The sequence below is a fragment of the Staurois parvus genome, unplaced genomic scaffold (assembly GCF_062004578.1).
Source record: "Staurois parvus isolate SC_StPar_1 unplaced genomic scaffold, SC_StPar_1.0 ptg000078l, whole genome shotgun sequence".
NCBI classification, from domain to species: Eukaryota; Metazoa; Chordata; class Amphibia; order Anura; family Ranidae; genus Staurois; species Staurois parvus.
Genome location: NW_028317874.1, coordinates 7,990,912 through 8,012,450, shown reverse-complemented (window position 1 = coordinate 8,012,450; position 21,539 = coordinate 7,990,912). Strand labels below are relative to the sequence as shown.

General features: G+C 40.5%; 1 protein-coding gene across 1 annotated transcript in view; it reads right to left on the bottom strand.

The window, feature by feature from the left end:
* Window positions 1–2,528: 2,528 nt before the first annotated feature.
* CP (ceruloplasmin) overlaps window positions 2,529–21,539 on the bottom strand; it is a 51,661-nt gene continuing 32,650 nt past the window's right edge. The window contains exons 13-19 of the mRNA XM_089669523.1: window positions 19,835–19,974; window positions 17,369–17,497; window positions 14,798–14,904; window positions 12,749–12,968; window positions 7,918–8,057; window positions 4,810–4,975; window positions 2,529–2,850 (exon numbers count right to left, since the gene is read on the bottom strand). Coding sequence (XP_089525649.1) covers window positions 2,792–2,850; window positions 4,810–4,975; window positions 7,918–8,057; window positions 12,749–12,968; window positions 14,798–14,904; window positions 17,369–17,497; window positions 19,835–19,974 — 961 coding nt within the window. The 3' untranslated portion in view covers window positions 2,529–2,791. The remainder of the gene's footprint in view (window positions 2,851–4,809; window positions 4,976–7,917; window positions 8,058–12,748; window positions 12,969–14,797; window positions 14,905–17,368; window positions 17,498–19,834; window positions 19,975–21,539) is intronic.

Below are 21,539 nucleotides of genomic sequence, written 5' to 3'. Positions count from 1 at the left end.
GTTGATATTTCATTATTATTATTATACAGTATTTATAAAGCGCCAATAGTTCGCTCAGCGCTGTACATTACAAAGGGGGACAGAACATGTGACAGAACAATACCAATACAATGCAAAACATGAGGGGATCGAGGGCCCTGCTCTTTCAAGCATACAATCTAGGAGGGAGGGGATGGTGGCACAGGAGGAGATAGCTGTGGGGGATGGAGTGGTAGGAAGAGTGGAGGAGGTCGGCAAGTTAGCAGGGGGTGGGGTAGGCTTCCCTGAAGAGATGGGTTTTCAGGGTGCGCCTAAAGGAGAGGAGAATAGGTGATAATCTGATGGGTTGGGGCAGGGAGTTCCAGAGGATGGGTGACACCCTGGAGAAGTCCTGGAGGTGGGCATGGGAGGAGGAGACCAGGGAACTAGAGAGAAGGAGGTCTTGTGAGGAGCGGAGTGTGCGTGCTGGGCGGTACTTGGATATTAGGTCAATGATGTAGTTCGGGGCAGTATGGTGGACAGCTTTGTACATCAGTGTTAGGATTTTGAATTTGATCCGTTGCGCAATTGGAAGCCAGTGGAGGGATTGGCAGAGGGGGGTGGCGGAGACAGAGCGGTTGGAAAGGTGAATGAGTCTGGCAGCCGTATTCAGGATCGACTGAAGCGGGGATAGCCAGCGGCGAGGCAGGCCAGTGAGGAGGGAGTTGCAGTAGTCGAGTCGTGATATGATGAGAGAGTGGATGAGCTGTTTAGTGGTTTCATAGCTGGTTTTTACATTTCTAAAACCTGGTTCTCAAAGCAGAACTAAATCCATTGATTTAACAGTTTCAAAAAACAGTTGCATTCCCAGCATGCCAGGAATGCTATCACATTTCCTTGTGCTCTCAACCAAATTCTCAAACCATTAAATGGCTGGTGTCATAACTGATCCCACGTGCAGCACTGGGGCAGTTGCTGATCAAACAGAGGCTAATGCAGGCCATACATGAGTTGAATTCTGAACGAATTTTCTTTAGAAAATCGGAAATTTTGTGCATTTTGTAATCCAGTGGTGCCACCATTGATTTATTTTGAAATTTGACCAACCAAGTCTTTAATTTCATGACATGTTACTACAGAAAATGTTCGTGTACAGGAATTTTCTTTTCTTTCCAGGTCCGCTCATTTCTTTTTTTATTACATTTATCACATGATTCTCCCACCATTGATTAGAAATTTGTTTGTTTTTCAAAGAAAAATCCAACATGCCCGATCGCTCAAATTCGATAGTCGCTCAAAAATCATCCATTGCTGTTGCCCACTAACGGTGCAAGATTTTCAAAAGGAAATTCTTTCTGAATTCGATCCATGTATGGCCGGCTTAATATGGAGCGTTTAGTTTCCTTTTAAACTGTTTTCCAAAATAGTTACACTTAAGGCATTCTTGAATGATAATTATTAGCTTCTTCTCTTAAACCAACTGGCAAGCCCCCAAATGGCTTGTTTCAGGCTAAGATGGCAGCTTCCTTGGCAGTAAATTATAGGAAAGTTCAGTTCTGCTTTAACAATTATGATACAGAAATGCATAATACATGAGCATATGCTGTTTAGCAGGGTGGCATGTTTGCTGTAGCTACCCCATCTCCACATGTGACTTGATGTCAGGATGCAATCAGGTTGCGCTCACCCAGCTTACAAAACTCCTTGTCTGTGTGACAGCTGCAGGGGTGGGGAGGGAGCTCAGCTGCATTGATGATAGAGGGGTTGATTTACTAAAACTGGAGCGCTCAGAATCTGTTGCAGCTGTGCATGGTAGCCAATCAGCTTCTAACTTCAGCTTGTTTAATTAAGGGTTGGCAAAAAAAAACCTGGAAGCTGATTGGTTTCTATGCAGAGTTGCACCAGATTTTGCATGTGACAGCTTTAGTAAACAACCCCCAAGAGTGTGCATGGCCACTCTGGCCTCATTGCACCCCATACATAGTGCTTGTCCCAAATTCATGTACCTGTTACCAACAAGAACTTGGAACTTGAGCAAAATTTCCACTCTATAGTACAGTACAGTAAAAAATATCAAAATGCAAATAGAACATGGTTGCCATCTGTATCACATTCAAGATTAGCTTGCTGACTATTAAAATAACAGATGAGTAAAGTAATGGGAAATCCAAAATGTTACAGCTTTTAAAAGAACAGGAGAGTAGGAAAGAGTAGAAAGGAACACCTGTTCCAGTGACAACAGTCTAAAAGTGGCCTTACACTATACAATCTTATTGTATAATCTCTGAAGAATCACCTAGATTTACCAAAACTATATAACAGGAGGACACACTTAATCTACCCAGTCAATCTTTATCCAATCTGGCAGGTCCTTTTACTACGTAGGTGATGGTAGATCTAAAGAAGATTGTACAGCTCATTTACCCCTTCCTTTGGGGAGACTTCACTTCCTTCCTATTCTTCGGAATGCATCTTTGGAACAAGAAGAAAAGGGACATCTCCACGATAGCACACAGACAAAAAAAAAAAAACAGACAGTGGGTTCAACCATCTCCCACTATAGCCAAGACTACCAAAAAAGTTTTGGATTTAATTCTAGTTTTGGGTATTCATACAGGGCAGGTGATTTCAATGAGCAGAAATATACTGTAGCTGTTGTAATCAACTTCATTCATAACAGAAACCCACTTAGTAAAAAATGTAGAATAGTTTGTGCATAAATAAACTATTTGACTTTGGTTTCTTTCAGGAAAATATATTCAGAAGGTAAAAAATACCAAAATACTACAATAAATCAATTTTTGATCTAGTTCAAAGTTTCTTCATATATTTTCTACATGTTTATTTTGACAGGTATTTTCTTAACAAGCTTTTGGAATATTGATTCCTTTCCTGCAAAAAAAAAAAGAATAGAAATTAATTAAAAAAAATAATAATGTATTAATTCAAATGTTAAAAAAAAGAATATGCAGCATTACTTACTAAAAAGATTTTCAGAATTATTTAAAGATATTTATTTAAAATGCATACACTCACATTTAAGCAAATGCAATATTGTTTATTAATTTAAAAGCAGCAATGCACTGTGCCATTATTTCTGCAAGGCAAACTATCGTAAAATATGTTTCACTGGTAACAACACAACAGCAATAGAATGTGCTTCAAGTGTTACTAAACCCAGGACCCTGCATTCACTCTGTCTGGTCTCTCACAGTAGGAAAGAGCCCTGAGGAACTGGGCTTCCCTCGAAACGCGTCAGCTTTCTTTGGCACTTGGGTGACACTTCTTTTATGTCAGAGATCTTGGTGCCATATGGAGCATATTTCCAGTGATTGTTATTTGTAAGTGATTTGTCACTTCTTGTTTGTAGTATATTTCAACTCTCATTCAGTAAGTTGTTATCTGGGATAATGCGCTAGGCCAGTGCGCTCTTGTTCCATTTTTTCCTGCGGTTACGCCTGACTTCCCCTGTTGTACACGGGAGCTGCAAGGCTTGCTTATCTTCTTGAATTTCGCATTTATTTGGGTTCCACCATACCTCCCTGTCTTCAGCCTTCTACACTCATGCACAGGAGCTTTTGGCTTATTTGACTTTGGGTTTCTCACAGTACACAGGACATGGAAGTGCAATTATTTTAGTAAATATAAACTGCTAAATACCTTTTCTCATCAGCAGTTAGATCAGTCTTGTGACTTCTATCAGTGTCCAGCAGAGCACATTAGCTTTTAGGAGGAGTTTTCTTTCTGCTCTAGGAGGATGGAGGATCCCTGACCTCTGTCTGAACAGTGCTGATTGGCCCTGTGCTGATCACATGCACTCTCCCAAGAAAAAAAACCTCTCTAGCAATACACACTAAACTGAACGTATGCAGAGGGAGACACTGGAAGAAGGGGAGGCTCAGAGAAGACAGGATCAAACAGCATGCAGAGGATTAACCCCTTGGGTTCCACAGTGAGTATAACAAGCCAGCTTTGCTACATATACAGACTGATTTTACCATTGTGAGTTTAGTAACACTTTAATAGCAAACATTCCTTCTTGGCAACCCAAGGGCTTTGTCCACCTTTTTACAAATGTTTTTGACATTGCTGCCACATTTGGTAAAGCATTCTTGAGCATAAAGTGTAAATAAACGTAAGAACAATAATGTAATATATTGCAGCTTATCAGTCCTCAGATGACGTGGCTGCATTAGGTTTGCTTTTTCAGGACTTTATTTTTACGTGGTGATACTGCTAGCAACACATCTCCTGTCCTTCAAGTCACTTTTTTTCTGAGACTGAACATGGTTTTTCTAGTATTTTACTGAAAGTAATACTGTCTATTAACAAGCAATACACCTCTAAACACTCTAAAATGCCTATATCATTATTTGCTATGTGGTGCCTAAAACTCCATACTATAATATACACATCACAAGAATTTAACATTGATTAGTGCTGATTAACATTTACTATCAGCTCATTACTATATGATCTTCATCAAGTTGAACACATTGCAGGATTAAGAGAAAGTGGGTGTGGGTTTCAGTATCTCATCTCTGCCTACCTATAATTGACAATAATAATTTAGGCTAGGTTTTTAGAATATATTTTGCCAGTGAATGGGATAAGTGAAATAATTGCTTCAGCTAACAGTAGCCAATCATTGTTGGATAGGAGAAACAACTGTTTAGGCAGCAAGTCTGAGGAATGTCTCACCTTCAACTGCTCTCAGTGGGTCACTTGCTCATTTATAACCAGCTTTAAAATGTACTCTATATAGGTAGTTTTTTTTACCATAACAGGAATTTTAAAATGAATATTGTACAGTAAATCAACATGCATGCGTCTGATAAGAGAATTACTCACTGTCCTGATTTTCAAGTACTGAATACAATGCCACCATTCCTGAGTGAATGTGATCAGCCACGTGACAATGTAGTAGCCATGTTCCTTGGTTCTTTGCAGTCATTTCAACAGTTTGAAAAGTCCCTGGGTACAAATCAAATACGTCTGTCTGGTAAACAGCACCCATCTGCAAAGCAAGCAGTACGAATTAAGTACTGTCTTTACATCTTTGTAGTCCAAGTTTCTTGTCTTTCATTTTGAAACATTTTGTTGTTTATCAAATTTAATGTACAATGTGCGCATATTAGTTAATTCTTAACTGCCTCAGACAATGTATTATATTACAATGTTGTATAAAATGTATAATTGCAGCTACTAGCTATGTCAATTATTTGGGGTTAATGCAAAAGCTATCATTAAAGTGATACTAAACACACACTGTTGATTTACATGTTCCTTTTCTTTCTGTATATGGATGATGGCACTGTGATTATTTTAATAAGGAAAAAACTTTTTCCTAATTGATAAACAGCTGTCACATGACCCAGCCTGTCTGCATGGAAGCATAAACAAAAGGAGCTTCTAGTCCTCTGCTACTGGTCACATGTTCAAAATATAAAAAAGTATTTGGCAATAAATAATTAATATCAATAAACTGTTTTAAATAGTTATACAAATAAAGATTTGAAATTAAATCTTATTTATTTTTCGGCAATAACACGGTGTGGGCGGATGTCTGTCTGTCACAGGCTGTGTCACGCTCCTCCAGCTTATGTCTTAGAATAACAGGGAGGTAAAGCATCCATCAGTCAAGATGCAATGTCCCACAACCATTGTATTTGGCTGGTTAGTGGGCATGGAGGAGAAGGGAGGGAGTGGGCTGTCATTTACCAATCTGTATACGCCCACATGTGTGACTCACATGGGCTGCTCAAATGTGATAAGGAGTAAATGCTCAGCATAGAAACTCACTGAAAACTGAGCATGTGCAGTAGCTGCCACCACTGCTCTGCAGAATCTCAAACTGCATTGGGGACATGATCAAAAGGGGGAGAGAAAGAACAGCAGGACCAACCAGGTTTCTTGCAGAATACAGAAAACGAATCCCATAGTGACTGAGTATGAACAGCATGTAGTACATTATTTGTTGATAGTTTTTTATGTTGTGGGTTCAGTGGCACTTTAAGATGGTACCTGATTCCCTACTGCATACCTACATTTTCCTCAGACCAAAACCTTGTACACTCACTGGACACTTTATTAGGTACACCTTGCTATTCCCGGGTTGGAACCCTTTTTGACTTAATTCTTTGTGGCATAGATTTATCAAGGTGTTGAAACATTCCTCAGAGAATGGTCCATATTGACACGAGTTACTGTTGCCTTTCTATCATCTCAAACCAGTCTGTCCATTCTCTTCTGACCTCTGACATCAACAAGACATTTTCGTAAATGCCTTGCAATTGCAGCTCACTGGATATTTTCTCTTTTTGGACCATTCTCTGTAGAATCAGCAATAGATCAGCAGTGTTTTAAATACTCAGACAAGCCCGTCTGTCACTAACAACCATGCCACTCTCAAAGGCACTTAAAGCCCCTTTCTCCCACATTATGATGTTCAGTTTGAACTTCAGCAAGTCGTCTTCACCACGTTTAGATGCCTAAATGCATTGAGTGCATTGATGTATAGCGGTGCAAGGTCTTCCAGTTAACTTTCAAAATAACAGGGATCTTGACAATGCCTAATCCATCCCTAACTAGGCTGAACCCTAAAATCGATAGTTTTCCCACCTGTTTCCAATACTAGTTACACATATTCTACTAGCTGCCAGAGTAAATATCACTAGATGTTGGAAAAAGGATAATGTTTCTAATCTAATGGAAGTTACTGAGTTGGTTCAAATCCACTATACCTACAGTATAACAGAATGCTAGCCTTCCAGAGAGATAAAATGACCACATTAGCGTGATTACTTAACACATCTTCCATACTATCCTCACATTACCGTATGAACTACTGCACAGACCTGCATTGCTCTCTCTCTCTGTTTGTTTATATACGTACTCTGTTTTTGTTCTTTTTTCACTATATTTGATATATGAAACGTCATGTCAGACTGGCTACTCTAGACAACCAGTCATATAAGCCTACATTAAATACTGGTTCAAAAACATCTAAAAACGCTGTATTAAAATGCACAAAGAAAACACGTGCGACAAAATGCGACAAAAAACGCTGTGCTCAGATGTAAATGGAGCCTAACCCTAGGTTCACACCTAAGCGTTTTGCTTTTTGTAGAAATGCATTACAGTCAATTTAATATGATTTCCTATAGTGTATGTTCACATCTCTGCGTTTTCACCTGGTGCATTTTTTAGAAAAGGTCAGGGACTTTTCTTAACGCAAAAAGTTGTGTTTTTGGTTCTATAGAGTTCAATGGAAAAGCTGCAGAAAAGTATGTAGTGCATTTTGCCGTGTTTTAGATGTGTTTTGCATTTTAAATCTGCCTAGCAACAACAAAAATTAAAACAAAGAAAAAAATCGCAAACGCATCAAAAACGTGGCAAAGACACAGGTGCCAAAACGCAATGCAGAAATGGGTCAAATGAAAGTTGCATAGGTGTGAACCTAACTTAAGGCTAAGGTCACACTAGGATAACACCTATGCAGGTTGCATTTGAGCCATTTCTGCATTGTTTTTTACATGTTTTTGATGCGTTTTTCCTTTTTTTTTATTTTTTCCATTTTCTTTTTTTTTTTCTTCTTGTTGCTAGGCAGATTTAAAATGGAAAACACATCAAAAACTCAGAATAAAATCACTGCATGCTTTTCTGCAATGTTTCCATTGAAGTCTATAGAACCAAAAATGCAACTTTTCGCATTCAAAAAAGCCTCTGACCCTTTTGAAAAAACGCCCCAGGTGAAAATACGGAGATGTGAACATTTCCCATAGGAAATCATGTTAAATGGAGTGTACTGTGCTTCTGCAAAACGCTGCAGAAAACAGTTATGTGTGAACCTAGGGTTACTCTAACCAAAACTACTTTTGGAAACTATATAAACTGCCATGGCTTCAGCAACAGATACACAGACAGACTGTCACAATATACTGTATGTATTATACTTACAGAGTATTTAAAACTGTGTGCATGAAAATGAACTGTATGCAGATCCACTTCATTTCCCAAACCAATTAAATGCCAGTTTACAAGATCCTCAACATGCATTGTAAGTCCATGTAAGTTGGAATACATTTTTCCATTGATTGCTGAGAAAAAAAACATTCTTCAATTAATTTCAGCTTCAACTGTAATAGTCTGCTTCTCTACATTTTTTTTTTCTTTAAAAATTCACATAATTGATATAAGCCAAACTACAAAGCCAGCTTACATTGAATATGGGAGCCATATCAGCTATACCTTTAAAAATATCATCAAGATTAGAATGTAACTGTTTTAAAGGAGAAGTATTGCCAATGCTTTTTTGGCTATTCTTCTCCTGTGGGTCATAGCAGTGCCCACTGTCGGCTGACGTTCTAGAACCCAGTCCAGGCTCTGCAGGGATCCTGACAATAATGTTGGGATCCGCCTAGATACCTGGACCGGCAGCTGGCTCAGCCTCTCGGTGCACCACTGACAGCCTGAGCCAGCTGTTCCCACCCCCTCCAGAGTTTAGCGATCCAGTTGTGGCTGGGTGCAGCAGGATGTGGGGCAGCACAGTGGTTAAATGGTTAGCACTTCCACCTGGCTGTACTAGGGTCATTGGTTAGAATCCCAACTACGGCACCACCTGCTTGGAGTTTGCATGTTCTCCCTGTGCCTGTGTGGGTTTCCTCCAGGTACTCCGGTTTCCTCAAACACTCCAAAGACATGTTGGTAGGTTAATTGGATCCTGTCTAAATTGGCCCTAGTATGTGTATGTATGAATGTGAGTTAGGGACCTTAGATTGTACGCCCCTTGAGGGTTAGGGACTGATGTGAATGTACAATATATATGTAAAGTGCTGTGGAAACTGATGGTGCTATATAAGCACCTGAAATAAATAATTAAATAATGAGGCAGCAGTAGAGACAGTCTGGTTGCAGATAAACCCAGAACTTGTATTGCAGAAAATGCCAACTACAAACAACCCCAGCAGGAGAGTGCCTCTAAGGGTAACACTCAAAGTAGAATTCTTAGCAGAGAGTCAGTGGGTAAAGATGCAGCGACAGCGTCTGTCTTCAGAGGGCGGAATGCAGCCTGGCCAGTCTGGTCCCAAAAGGGAGGCTACAGTACAGGATTGTGAGTCCCCAGCCTGCCCCTACTCATCAGTATCCTTTCCCTGCCGCTACCACTTTCCCTGACAAGCAGGTGCTCTTTTCCTTTCCTCACTTGTTTGCAAAATGCACACTAAAACCTGGAGCAGGGAACTATAAAGACTGTGCTGACCCAAAGATGGCCACCAAAGGTCACTTGAATGCAGCATAGCCAATCGGAATACTTATGTCTTATTATTGTATTGTAAATCATGGATACATTGCAGAACTGTAACCATGAAAGCCACATCACTATTATTTCTAGATTTAATGTAAAAAATTAAAGAGATAGCATCCATAAATATGCTTCAGGTACCTTGAAGGCTAGTTGTTTATGTGTGAGATGGGGAAACAGCTCTCATTGTTTGAACACTGTTTGTGTGGAAGTAAATTAATGTTTTGACTGACATTCTGTGGTTTAGCCACAAGATGTCACTGTTTTTCTAGCACAGCCTCAGACTGCATAGATATTTGTATATTCATGAAGAGGTGGGGTTTTTGTACATGGCGTTGGAGAGAACAGGAAGGAGAGTGAGAAGCCATGTTTTGGAGCATGGTGAATAAGGGGCCGTGTGAGCTGAGAATCTGATGACATCCAGGTGTGAAAGCGTCCCTCAGTAACCAGAGATTGCTGCCAGGAATGCTGATGAGATTGCTGCCAGGAAGCTGATGAGATTGCTGCCAGGAATGCTGATGAGAGTGCTGCCTGGAAGCTGATGAGATTGCTGCCCAGGAATGCTGATGAGAGTGCTGCCATGAAGGCTGATGAGAGCAGAGGAACTAAGCAACATATACGGCAAGACTGCATGCTTGTTGGAGAGACATTTGTCCTGAACAGAGTCACCAGCGTATGCAAAGCAGACCCGGGTCGGTAAGATCGTGCACGCACCTCATTTCAGTGTTGGCGCCTTGAGACTGAGTCCAGGTCTATAGTTAGTTAGTTAGGTTCTCTAATTGTGTCAGGTCACAAGTGTTGTTACTGATTATTGGAAGGACTCCACAACTTAAAGTGACATTTCACATTGGAGAGCTGATAAAATCCTACAAACAAGCCAGACTGGTGTTTTGCTCAGAAGGAATACTCAGGCACGTGCTACAGGACCAGTTATGGGAGAGGGAATGCTGTAGATTTGTGTAAGATTGTAAATTGTTGTGCTGCACCACACACTAGCCCATACCATACACCCATATACTGATTCCTGCTCTTTTAGGGTAATAACAGGTACAGTGTGGCAGCTTAGTTGTGCCCACCAGTAGGTAAATTACTACACTTTCTACCTTCATCCATCAGAAGGCACCTTACTGTGCAGCACAAGGGTCTCAGCCTTTGGGCTGGGTGTATGTAAATTTATTGTATATTCCAGCATTTGTGGTTGTGTTTATTTGCCACATGTAAGTAAAATTCTGTTGTGGCAAAAGCTGGTGTTGGGGTTGCTTTCCTCGTTTGTGACTTCACTGTATCCTGGGGAGCCTACCCCGGTACACGGCTTACATATGAACATAGAGAAAGCTATGTAAGCTACAGATTTCAGTAGGGAAATGCAAAAGGGCATTGGAAAGGGCAACCATTATGTACTGTGAACCAGTGTGGCAAGAGATCAGATTGGAATGACAGAACTCTACTGGTTTTGGTTCCTGTCCCATGGCGTCCTTATAAAGCATCATTGGGGCTGCTGTGGTGCTAATAGTATGTAAAGAACATTTATTCATTCCATCTTGTGTAGGGTCTTAATGACAGGTCTACCAATTACCTATTACTAACTATTATAAGGTCTTTGGAGATTGCTCTCATACTATACCAACAGTTTAGTAAGAACTGACTATTTACCACAATTTATTTTTATAGAACTGAACTCATAACAAGATACAGCATCACTTCTAAGCCAATTTATCAATACCCCTATTAAAATGCAACATAGATATGTGTACTACTTAGACATTACTTTGTATATACATTTATCTGTCCAAATGTTATTTTTCTATAGAATTGCTGGTCATGTACAGTTGCAAGAAAAAGTATGTGAACCCCTTGGGATTACATGGAGTTTTGCATGAATTGGGCATAAAATGTGCTCTGAATGTCATCTAAGTCACAACAATAGAAGAACACAGTCTGCTGAACATAATACTACACAAACATTAGATGTTGCCATGGTTTAATTGCACATAGCATGTAAAAATTCACAGTGCAGGGAGGAAAAAGTATGTGAACCTTTGGACTTAATAACTGGTTGACCCTCCTTTTGGCAGCAATAACCTCAACCAAACGTTTTCTGTAGTTGCAGATCAGACCTGCACAACGATCTGGAGTAATTTTGGACCACTCCTCTTCACAAAACTGTTTCAGTGTAGCAATATTCTTGGGATGTCTGGTGTGAATCGCTCTCTTAAGGTCATGCCACAGCATTTCAATCGGGTTGTGGTCAGGACTCTGACTGGGCCACTCCAGAAGGCGTATTCTGTGCTGTTGTAGCCATTGTTTTGTTGAATTACTTGTATGCTTTGGGTCATTGTCCTGTTGCATCACCCATCCTCTGCGGAGCTTCAGTTGGCGGACAGATGGTCGTACATTTTCCTGCAAAATGTCTTGATAAACTCTGGAATTCATTTTCCCATCAATGACAACAATCCATCCAGGCCCTGAGGCAGCAAAGCAGCCCCAAACCATGATGCTCCCTCCACCATGTTTTACAGTGGGGATGAGGTTTTGATGTTGGTGTGCTGTGCCTTTTTTTCTCCACACATAGTGTTGTGTGTTCTTCCCAAACAACTCAATCTTGGTTTCATCTGTCCACAGTATATTTTGCCAGTAGTGCTGTGGAACATCCAGGTGCTCTTTTGCAAACCTCAAACGTGCTGCAATATTCCTTTTGGACAGCAATGGCTTTCTCCGTGGTGTCCTCCCATGTACTCCATTCTTGTTTAATGTTTTCCTTATTGTAGATGTGTCAACAAAAATGTTAGCATGTGCCAGAGATTTCTGTAGGTCTTTAGCTGACACTCTGGGATTCTTCTTTACCTCATGCAGCATTCTGCGCTGTGCTCTTGCAGTCATTTTTACAGGATGACCACGCCTAGGGAGAGTATCAACAGTGCTAAACTTTCTCCATTTGTAGACAGTCTGTCTTACCGTGGACACATGAACATCAAGGCTTTTGGAGATACTTTTGTAACCCTTTCCAGCTTCATGCAAGTCTCAATTCTTGATCGTAGGTCTTCTGAGAGCTCTTTTCTGCGAGGCATGGTTCACATCAGACAGTGCTTCTTGAAACCAGTAAACCCAAAACAGGTGTGTGTTTTTTAAGGGCAGGACAGCTGTCAGCAACACATCCAATATCATCACAATGATTGGAGTCAAGGTTGGCTCACTCCTGGCTCCAATTAGCTCTGGGAGAAGTCATTAAGCTAGGGCCTCACATACTGTTTCCTCCCTGCACTGTGAATGTTTACATGTTATGTGCAATTAAACCATGGCAACATCTAATGTTTGTGTAGTATTATGTTCAGCAGACTGTGTTCTTCTATTGTTGTGACTTAGATGACGTTCAGAGCACATTTTATGCCCAATTCATGCAAAACTCCACGTAATCCCAAGGGGTTCACATACTTTTTCTTGCAACTGTATCTAGTAATTTTCTATTAAATAAAGAATTAGAAGAAATACCATGCATCATATTGCTTTCACTGAATTCTTCATCCTCTTTATTCACTTCATCTGGGTGTAGGGAATATGTTTGGATATTTTCATCAAGATACCAGGACTGATTTTCATCAAAGACCATGAAAAGTAGAGAAAATCGCTTCTTTGGCACAGGTCGTAAGGAAAATGGAAAAACAGGTTTCTTGCAGATCACAAGTGGGCCAATGAGGCCACTGTAGGTGTCCTGGGGAGAAGTACACTGGTTAGTAGGTACACCACCTGTCAGAGAATGCTATACACTGAATGAAATATATGGGACCTAAGAATATATCATTTCTAATTTCTTACAATTGATATACACTCACTGGCCACTTTATTAGATACACCTTACTAGTATCGAGTTGGACACCCTTTTGCCTTCAGAACTGCCCTAATTCTTTGTGGCATAGATTCAACATGGTGTTGGGAACATTCTGCAGAGATTTTGGTCCATATTGACATGATAGCATTACGCAGTTGCTGCAGATTTGTCAGCTTCACATCCATGATGCGAATCTCCCATTCCACCACATCCCAAAGGTACTTTATTGGCTTGGGATCTGGTGACTGTGGAGGCCACTGGAGTACAGTGAACTCATTGTCATGTACAAGAAACCAGTTTGAGATGATTTGAGCTTTGTGACACACTTTAGTCATAAAGGGATGGACATAGTTATCAACAATACTCAGGTAGGCCGTGGCATTTAAACAATGCTCAATTGGTACTAAGCGGCCCAAAATGTGCTAATATCCCCACACCATTATACCACCACCACCAGCCTGAACCGTTGATACAAGGCAGGATGGATCCATGCTTTCATGTTGTTTATGCCAAATTCTGGCCCTACCATCTGAATGTTGCAGCTGAACTCGAGACTCATCATACCAGGCAACATTTTTCAAATCTTCTGCTGTCCAATTTTGGTTAGCCTGTGTGAATTGTAGCTTCCGTTTCCTGTTCTTAGCTGACAGGAGTGGCATCCGGTGTGGTCTTTTGCTGTGGTATCCCATCTGTTTCAAGGCTCAACGTGTTTTGCTTTCAGAGATGGTATTCTGCAGACCTCGGTTGTAACAAGTGGTCATTTGAGTTACTGTTGCCTTTCTATCATCTCCTCTGACCTCTGACATCAACAACGCATTTTTGACACAAAACTGCCGCTCACTGGGTAATTTCTCTATTTGGACCATTCTCTGTAAAACCTAGAAATGGTTGTGTGTAAAAATCCAGTCTGGCACCAAAAACCATTCCATGTCCAAAGTATAAAAAAAAGTTAAATCCACTTTTTTCCACATTCTGATTCTCAGTTTGAACTTCAGCAAGTAAACTTCACCACGTCTAGATGCCTAAATGCATTGAGTTTCTGCCATGTGGTTGGCTGATTAGTAATTTGTGTTACCAAGCAATTGAACAGGTGTACCTAATAAAGTGGCCGGTGAGTGTAGAATGGAAATAGTTTCTCTTGTATTATATACCTTAGGCAGAGTAAGTAATACTGTGAACCTAGGTTCCCATATATGCGATATATTGCATGGCTCTAATCAAACCGCACCCGCACCAAAAAGGTGCAGGACCCTTTTTTGGGTCTGCACTAGAATTGGATCGCATAGGTATTCACACCTATGTGATCCTATTCTGCACATCACACCGTGTTATGCGGACCACTTTCGGGGTGTTGTTAACATACACACCCGCAGCGGTTCGCATGAACGGGGTGCGATTCTGATGCAGTGCGGAATTCGCACAGAAAACGCTGCGAATTCCGCACCACAACAGTGTGAACCAGGGCTAAAGTATAATAATGATTAAGGCAAAAAAGACATACTGTAGGCATCCTCAGCTTCATTTTTCCCAATCAACATTTGCTGATTACAAAGAGCAATATGCTACACTTAGCTGTATAGATTACCTTCCTATTCTTTATAATGAACAGATAGAAACAACCTCTTTTTGACCTTATTTTATCTATTGAATGGGACTGACGTTTCAAAGTTTGGAAGGTTGATTTGGACAAATCAGCATTTTTTTCACCTTACCTTAATTTGATCAACTGTGGAGTAATAAGCCCAAGTCAAACAGGTTTCCTCCTGCCTGCTAGGCCCAGATCTTTCTGGGACTGACCATATATAGGTTTCCACATGTCCTGCAAACCACAGAAATATGCTTACAAAAGGATTAGAGTAAAATGATACTTATTTAAACATAGTAGACAAACTGGTCAGTAATTCAGGAAAAATGCATGCATTTAAAGCAGTAGTAATCTCTCAAAAAAAGGAAACCAAAATGTTCCCCTGCAAGGCAATGTCATAACACGCTAGTATGCATCGCATTATGTGAAACTTGCTGTTCCTTCAGAGCGCATGTGCCGGCACTCTACACAGGTAAATATCTCCTAAATTGTGCACGTTTAGGAGATATTTACAGTACCTACAGGTAAGTCTTATTATAGGCTTATCTGCGGGTACAAGTTAAAAAAGAGAGTTTAAGACCACTTTAAAGGCTAAATCCAACGTTTAAAAACACGTTATGCCTGACTGGGCTCCCTAACCCCATGATCCCCACCATGACAGTGGGCAGGGGCTCCTCTTCTGCCTGCACAGACGTGTCATTCATTCACAGCAATCTGCGAATGAATAAATTCCAAGTCCCATCTGCCACCATGGAAGATGAACTTGTAGTTTCAAAGTCCTGCAAGTATACTGAACAGTGCTCTCACAGTGCATTCACAAGTCCTGCAGCTTGCAAGTGGAAAGCCCGTACAGAGGTACAAGAAGAAAGCTGTACTTGCTTGCAGGAGTGTGATATTGCTCCTGTGATCCCCTAATCGTGGATACAATGCTTTGCAGGCTTAAGCCTGTACATTTTTTTTACTGAAAAATCTCTGCATGTATAAATTTTTGTGCAAAGGTGAACTTAGCCTCTAGGTTTATCCAAACTTAAGACCAAAATAAATATAATATTGTGATGCTTTCTAGTCTTTAGATGCAGTAGCTGCATTAGTTTTCTTTTTTATGACTTTTTTTCACCTGGTTATCCTATCAGTAACACACTTCCTGTCCTAGGGTGACAACACTCATACAACTATATGCATTGAGAAGCAGAACTGCAGTACACGAAGGGTGTTAGCACTACAAAACACTTCCCTCTCTGTCTCTCCCAGGGGCGGACTGACCATTTGGAAGCTTGGGCACTGCCCGAGGGCCCGGGGTCAGTAGGGGGCCCCATGGGATGCCCCTGATACCTTTTTCATAGGCTTTTTTGAGTTTGGGCAAGGACACAGGGGCCCCATGATCCCCTATTGCCCGGGGGCCCCATGCGTTGTCAGTCCGCCCCTGGTCTCTCCATAATAAAGCAGAGAGGTGTCCTTTATTTCAGAAAACTGGGTAGGGCTGATATGATTGCTTTAGATAGCACAGCAGTGTGTGTAGGAAGTTAGGAGCTTACTGGTGTAGCACTACCCCCTTAGGAGTTGTTGAGTATTTGGGTCCCCCTATAGTCCTGCACAGCCAGGCAATACACATTTTCTTCACTCAGCCTTGCATTGGGAGACAGTAACCAATCCTTGAGCTTTGTTTGGAGTTTTATTAGGGGTTTCGAACTGGGACTGGGTAAGGGGTGTATGGAATGCCCAAGGGAAATGTCAACTGAAGACAAAACTCCTTAGCAACTTTGAACAAGTTTTTACAGCAAAGTTTCTCTTCTATAGAGCTAGCCAGCATCTCCTGTAGTACCAACCCATAACTCAGATGACTCCTCTCCTCATCTAGCTGTACTGGGTGAGTCCCTGGGCAGGGGACCCAGTGCCTGCCACTCCAGTGTGAAACAGTCCCAGGTAAGATAGCAAATCAAGTTCCCCAATAGAGTGCTCATTTCCCCTTACTGGCCCAGGGGGTGCAGGTTTACTCACTTGGTCCCTCTCATGTTCTGCTAGTGGGTCGGTGGCTGCTACCAGACCTTCTAGCTGGGCCGCTCCTTCCCTTCCACACAGGTGGTCATCTCTGTTGGAAGTTTCACCTTCCAAGATGCTCTGCCTGCAGGTGAGCCCTTCTCCATCTGGTCCCCTCACAGGCTCCTGCCTCCAGTCTCACGTCCTTCTCTCTCTCTCTTCCACCTGAACTCTCCTGCTGCTGAGCAGGCTTAATCACTTTTAAGGGTCATCCTGGCCCCTTGCCAAGCCTCCTGTTGGGGATTGGCCAGGCTACCTCAAAAGTGCAGATCAGCCACTCCTCAGATCCACCTACTGCTTATAGACCTTTCTCCAAAGGTCTAGAGCAGGGGGAAATTCCAAAGGGCTGGTCTGCAGAGTCTCTCAGCTCTGATCAACTTTTGACCCCTGCAAGTTATTACTCCCAGACTGCTACTCAGCCCTAGCTAACAATTTGAGTCTAGTTCCCTCTAGCTACCTAGGAGGGTGCTACACTAGATTTCTGGCAGGATCAACAGGTATTATTTGCACTTATTGAACAGATATAACAAAACATATTCAATTGTATATTTAACAGAACAAAAAGAAGAAAATAACAAACAGAAGCTAATTGTTAGGGTTTACATACACTTTAAAATGCACATTTAGGTCTACAAAATATGATTTTTACATTTTTACCTACCAGGTTCAGTTGCTTTTACATCATTATTTTGTGGTTTAATACCATGTGCATTAATTGAGTAGGGTCTGCTTGCTTTGTTCTTGAATATAATTTTAATTTCTTCCCCAACATTTGCTTGTATAAGTGGGCCTGAAAAAAAACAAAAACATTTTAAGGGGGGGTAAAACTCAACTTCCCCTTTCTTTTTTTGTTAACGAAAAATACAATTTTGGGTAGGAATGAGCAAATCAATTCACATCAATCAATACTTGCTAAGCATCTTGACATTTCATTATGAGCCTTGAATCTCAAGGATTAAGATATGTATTTTGCTAGCAAACCTGATTAACTGTGAATTGGAAAATTGATCCAAATAATAACTTACCCTTTCGCTTCCTGCCCCCAGATGTAAAGTATGAGTTCAAAGGGAGGAGGGCTCTGTACAAAATTTTAACACGGAAATAATAATAACTAACGACACCCTGTTCCAAATTATTATGCAAATTCTATTTAAGTGTCACAAAGATTAAATATTTTGTTTTTCAGTTTAACTCATGGATGGCATTGTGTCTCAGGGCTCTTTTGATCACTGAAAACAATCTCGGACACCTGTGATAATTAGATTGACCGGTGAGCCCAATTTAAGGAAAGACTACTAAAAGGAGGGTGTTCCACATTATTAAGCAGAGCACCATTTTCAAGCAATATGGGGAAGAAAAAGGATCTCTCTGCTGCCGAAAAGAGTGAAATAGTTCAATTCCTTGGACGAGGTATGAAAACATTAGATATTTCACGAAAATGTAAGCGTGATCATCGCACTATTAAGAGATTTGCGGCTGATTCAGAGCACAGACGGGTTCGTGCAGATAAAGGCACATTGAGGAAGATTTCTGCCAGATCCATGCATCGGATCAAGAGAGCAGCTGCTAAAATACCATTACATAACAGCAAACAGATATTTGAAGCTGCTGGTGCCTCTGGAGTCCCACGGACATCAAGGTGTAGAGTCCTCCAGAGTCTTGCAACTGTGCATAAACCTTCCATTCGGCCACCACTAACCAATGCTCACAAGCAGAAACGGCTGCATTGGGCAGAAAAATACATGAAGACTAATTTTCAAACAGTCCTGTTCACTGATGAGCTCCCTGCAACCCTGTATGGTCCAGATGAATGGAGTAGTGGATGGTTGGTGGACGGCCACCCTGTTTCAACAAGGCTGCAACATCAGCAAGGCGGTGGTGGAGTCATGTTTTGGGCCGGAATCATGGGAACAGAGCTGGTCGTCCCCTTTAGGGTCCCCGAAGGTTTAAAGATGACCTCTGCAAAGTATGTGGAGCTTATGACTGACCACTTTCTTCCCTGGTACAGAAGGAAGAACTATGCTTTCCGTAATAAAATCATCTTCATGCATGACAATGCACCATCTCATGCTGCAAAGAATACCTCTGCATCAATGGCTGCTATAGGGATAAAAGGAGAGAAAGTCACGGTGTGGCCTCCATCCTCCCCTGACCTCAATCCTATTGAGAACCTTTGGAGCATCCACAAGCAAAAGACCTATGAGGGTGCGAGGAAGTTTACATCCAAACAGCAGCTCTGGGAGGCTATTCTGACATCTTGCAAACAAATTCAAGCAGAAACTGTCCAAAAACTCACAAGTTCAATGGATGCAAGACTTGTGAAGCTGCTATCAAATAAGGGGTCCTATGTTAAAATGTAACATGACCTGTTAAAATGTTTAAAAAGTTAAAATGTTGTTAAAAGTTTGATTGAAATAGCTTTTGATTTCAGTATATATGCTGCAAACACAACAAATGACAATTTTCAGTTCTTTACAACCTATAAAGTGTTTTGAAACTTACTGTGCGGAATAATTTGGAACAGTGCATTGGAAGTGTTTTATGTTTAAAAAAAATACTGTTATCATTAGGAGGTTTGTTCAATAAATTTGAATTGTACTCTTAATAGTTGATAACATGAGAATTATGCTGACTGTTATTTACATCAATTTTTTAGGTAAATGAGAAAATTATCATTTGCATAATAATTTGGAACACGGTGTAACCGCTTCAATATCGGAGCATTTTTTTTATTTTGGCAATGGCTTAGTTCTGCACATTGTATCTTTAGATTTTGTAGCCTACCCTAACATATTATACAGTATATAATTGTTTCAGAACAGATAGGTTGTAATTTGAATGCATATTTAGATACATATATTTTTATTTTCTTGTTTTTTGTTGGAAATGAATAGAAAAAACTTTTGCTGTAATTTTTCCCAACACGGCATTTACGTAATTTGTGCACACCTCTATAGTTAAATTAAAATATAATCAACAAAAGTCTGATTATTTAACATATATCACATTAATGAGTGTGTTATAATCAGAGAAGGGGAGGGGAATCTAAGGCAGGAACAGACTTAAGCTTTAAAGAATTACTTTAATATCAGGAAAAAATAGACCTCAAAAAGTTTTGTCCTGTTACCTAAAATTCCAAGATGATCTTCATTTTCTGTCCTTTCTTTGCGTGTTGCAAACGTGTCATCTGTATATTCCCGGTATACAGCTTTCTTATACTTTGAACCAACAGATGTTTGACTTTTATTTAAAAATACATCACCAGGGCTTTTGGAGAACAAAAAATATGATGTTTTAGCAAATACACAGTCTATATAGTACATTGAATAAATAGGGAACCGAGTCAAGTTCTGATGTGTGGGAAATACCTCTTCATACACTTTTGGTAATATATGTAATCTGGGTGGAGTCTGAGTGTGAAGTCATCATGTATCAGCGTGTCAGCTGACACGGTGGCTGGGTGTTCTTGCGTTTTGCTGCTTGTGTCTACCTACCTGATGTAAGTTCAATACTTTTATTAATAAATCTAAACTTGATTTTACTGCACATTGAGGCTTTTTCCTTCATGCTTTATATATATTGTTGCGGTGAGCATTATTTGAGACTAAAGGCTGCCATTGGGTTCATCCATACACCTCATCAATGTGGTTGCACTGTAACAATATCCTGATGGTTTGACAGTGAGAGTGCCAGTCTGAAGCTTTGACTCAAGGACTTTTGATTTCTATAACCTGAGATCATATAAACAAATAAAAAAACAATGTGCGCTATCAAACTAGTGAATAAGCTAATAAAATAGAGCCGCTGCAAAAACACTTAAAAGGTGATCCCACACTTAAAACATAAAATACACATAAATAGTGTTGCGCTAACTCATATAGACATAATAGTTCATAAACAGATTAAAACGTGATAGTTCAATCGAAATATGAAATATAAATATACATATAAAGTGCTTGAATGGTGAAAATCAAAATAGGTGCTTGAATGGTGAAGAATCACTACGATGTGCTCCGGATAAATGAAGTCTATTTGAAAAACAGTGTTCCACCTTAACTCAATGTTCCTCCACCTAAAAATATATATGGATGGCCGCTCACCTCCTATCATGGACCCATAAATTAATACAGGTCAACCAAGCATGGTAATTCCAAAACGATGCTCTAGATGGTAGCAGAGAGCTGATGACAGGCACCCCTTCAATGACAGTATAAAGGGGACTCTTCTCAGCTGAACTCCACATATAGAAAGAACTGAGGACATCTCCCATAGTGTAATACTGTTTTAATTCCACATAAAATAATTCCAGAGTGTCACTCAAATGATGGAAGCAGTAACATAGCAATTTGCAATTCAAAACTCCGGCTCAGTGAAAAGCTGCCAATGACGTCACTATGCTCCGCCCCCACACATTACGCCACCAACCACATGGCTTTGTCAGTTTTCCCTGACAATGCCATGTGGTGGTTGGCGTAACGCCACCCACCACGTGGCTTCGTCTTCGACCTTTTCTTGAGCAATTTATTAGTCCATGGTTTGCTTTCTCCAGTTTTAACTTTTTTTTTTTTTTTTTAATTTTGCTACTTAAAGTTTTTTACAGCATCTAAATCGGTCTGAAAGTTTTCCCTCTGATCTTCTACTACATTGGTATAGCTTGTTCACTCTTTCTTTCACAATTCTCCGCATTGCTCACTGATTATTAACAGATTCCCCTGTCTCACATTAAATTGAAGAATGGATTCAACCCAATGAACATGGTCTACAAGACACTGTCATATAAGGCCTGAGGAACTTGGGTTAAGAAAGCATGATCTACAGTATACAAATAATAT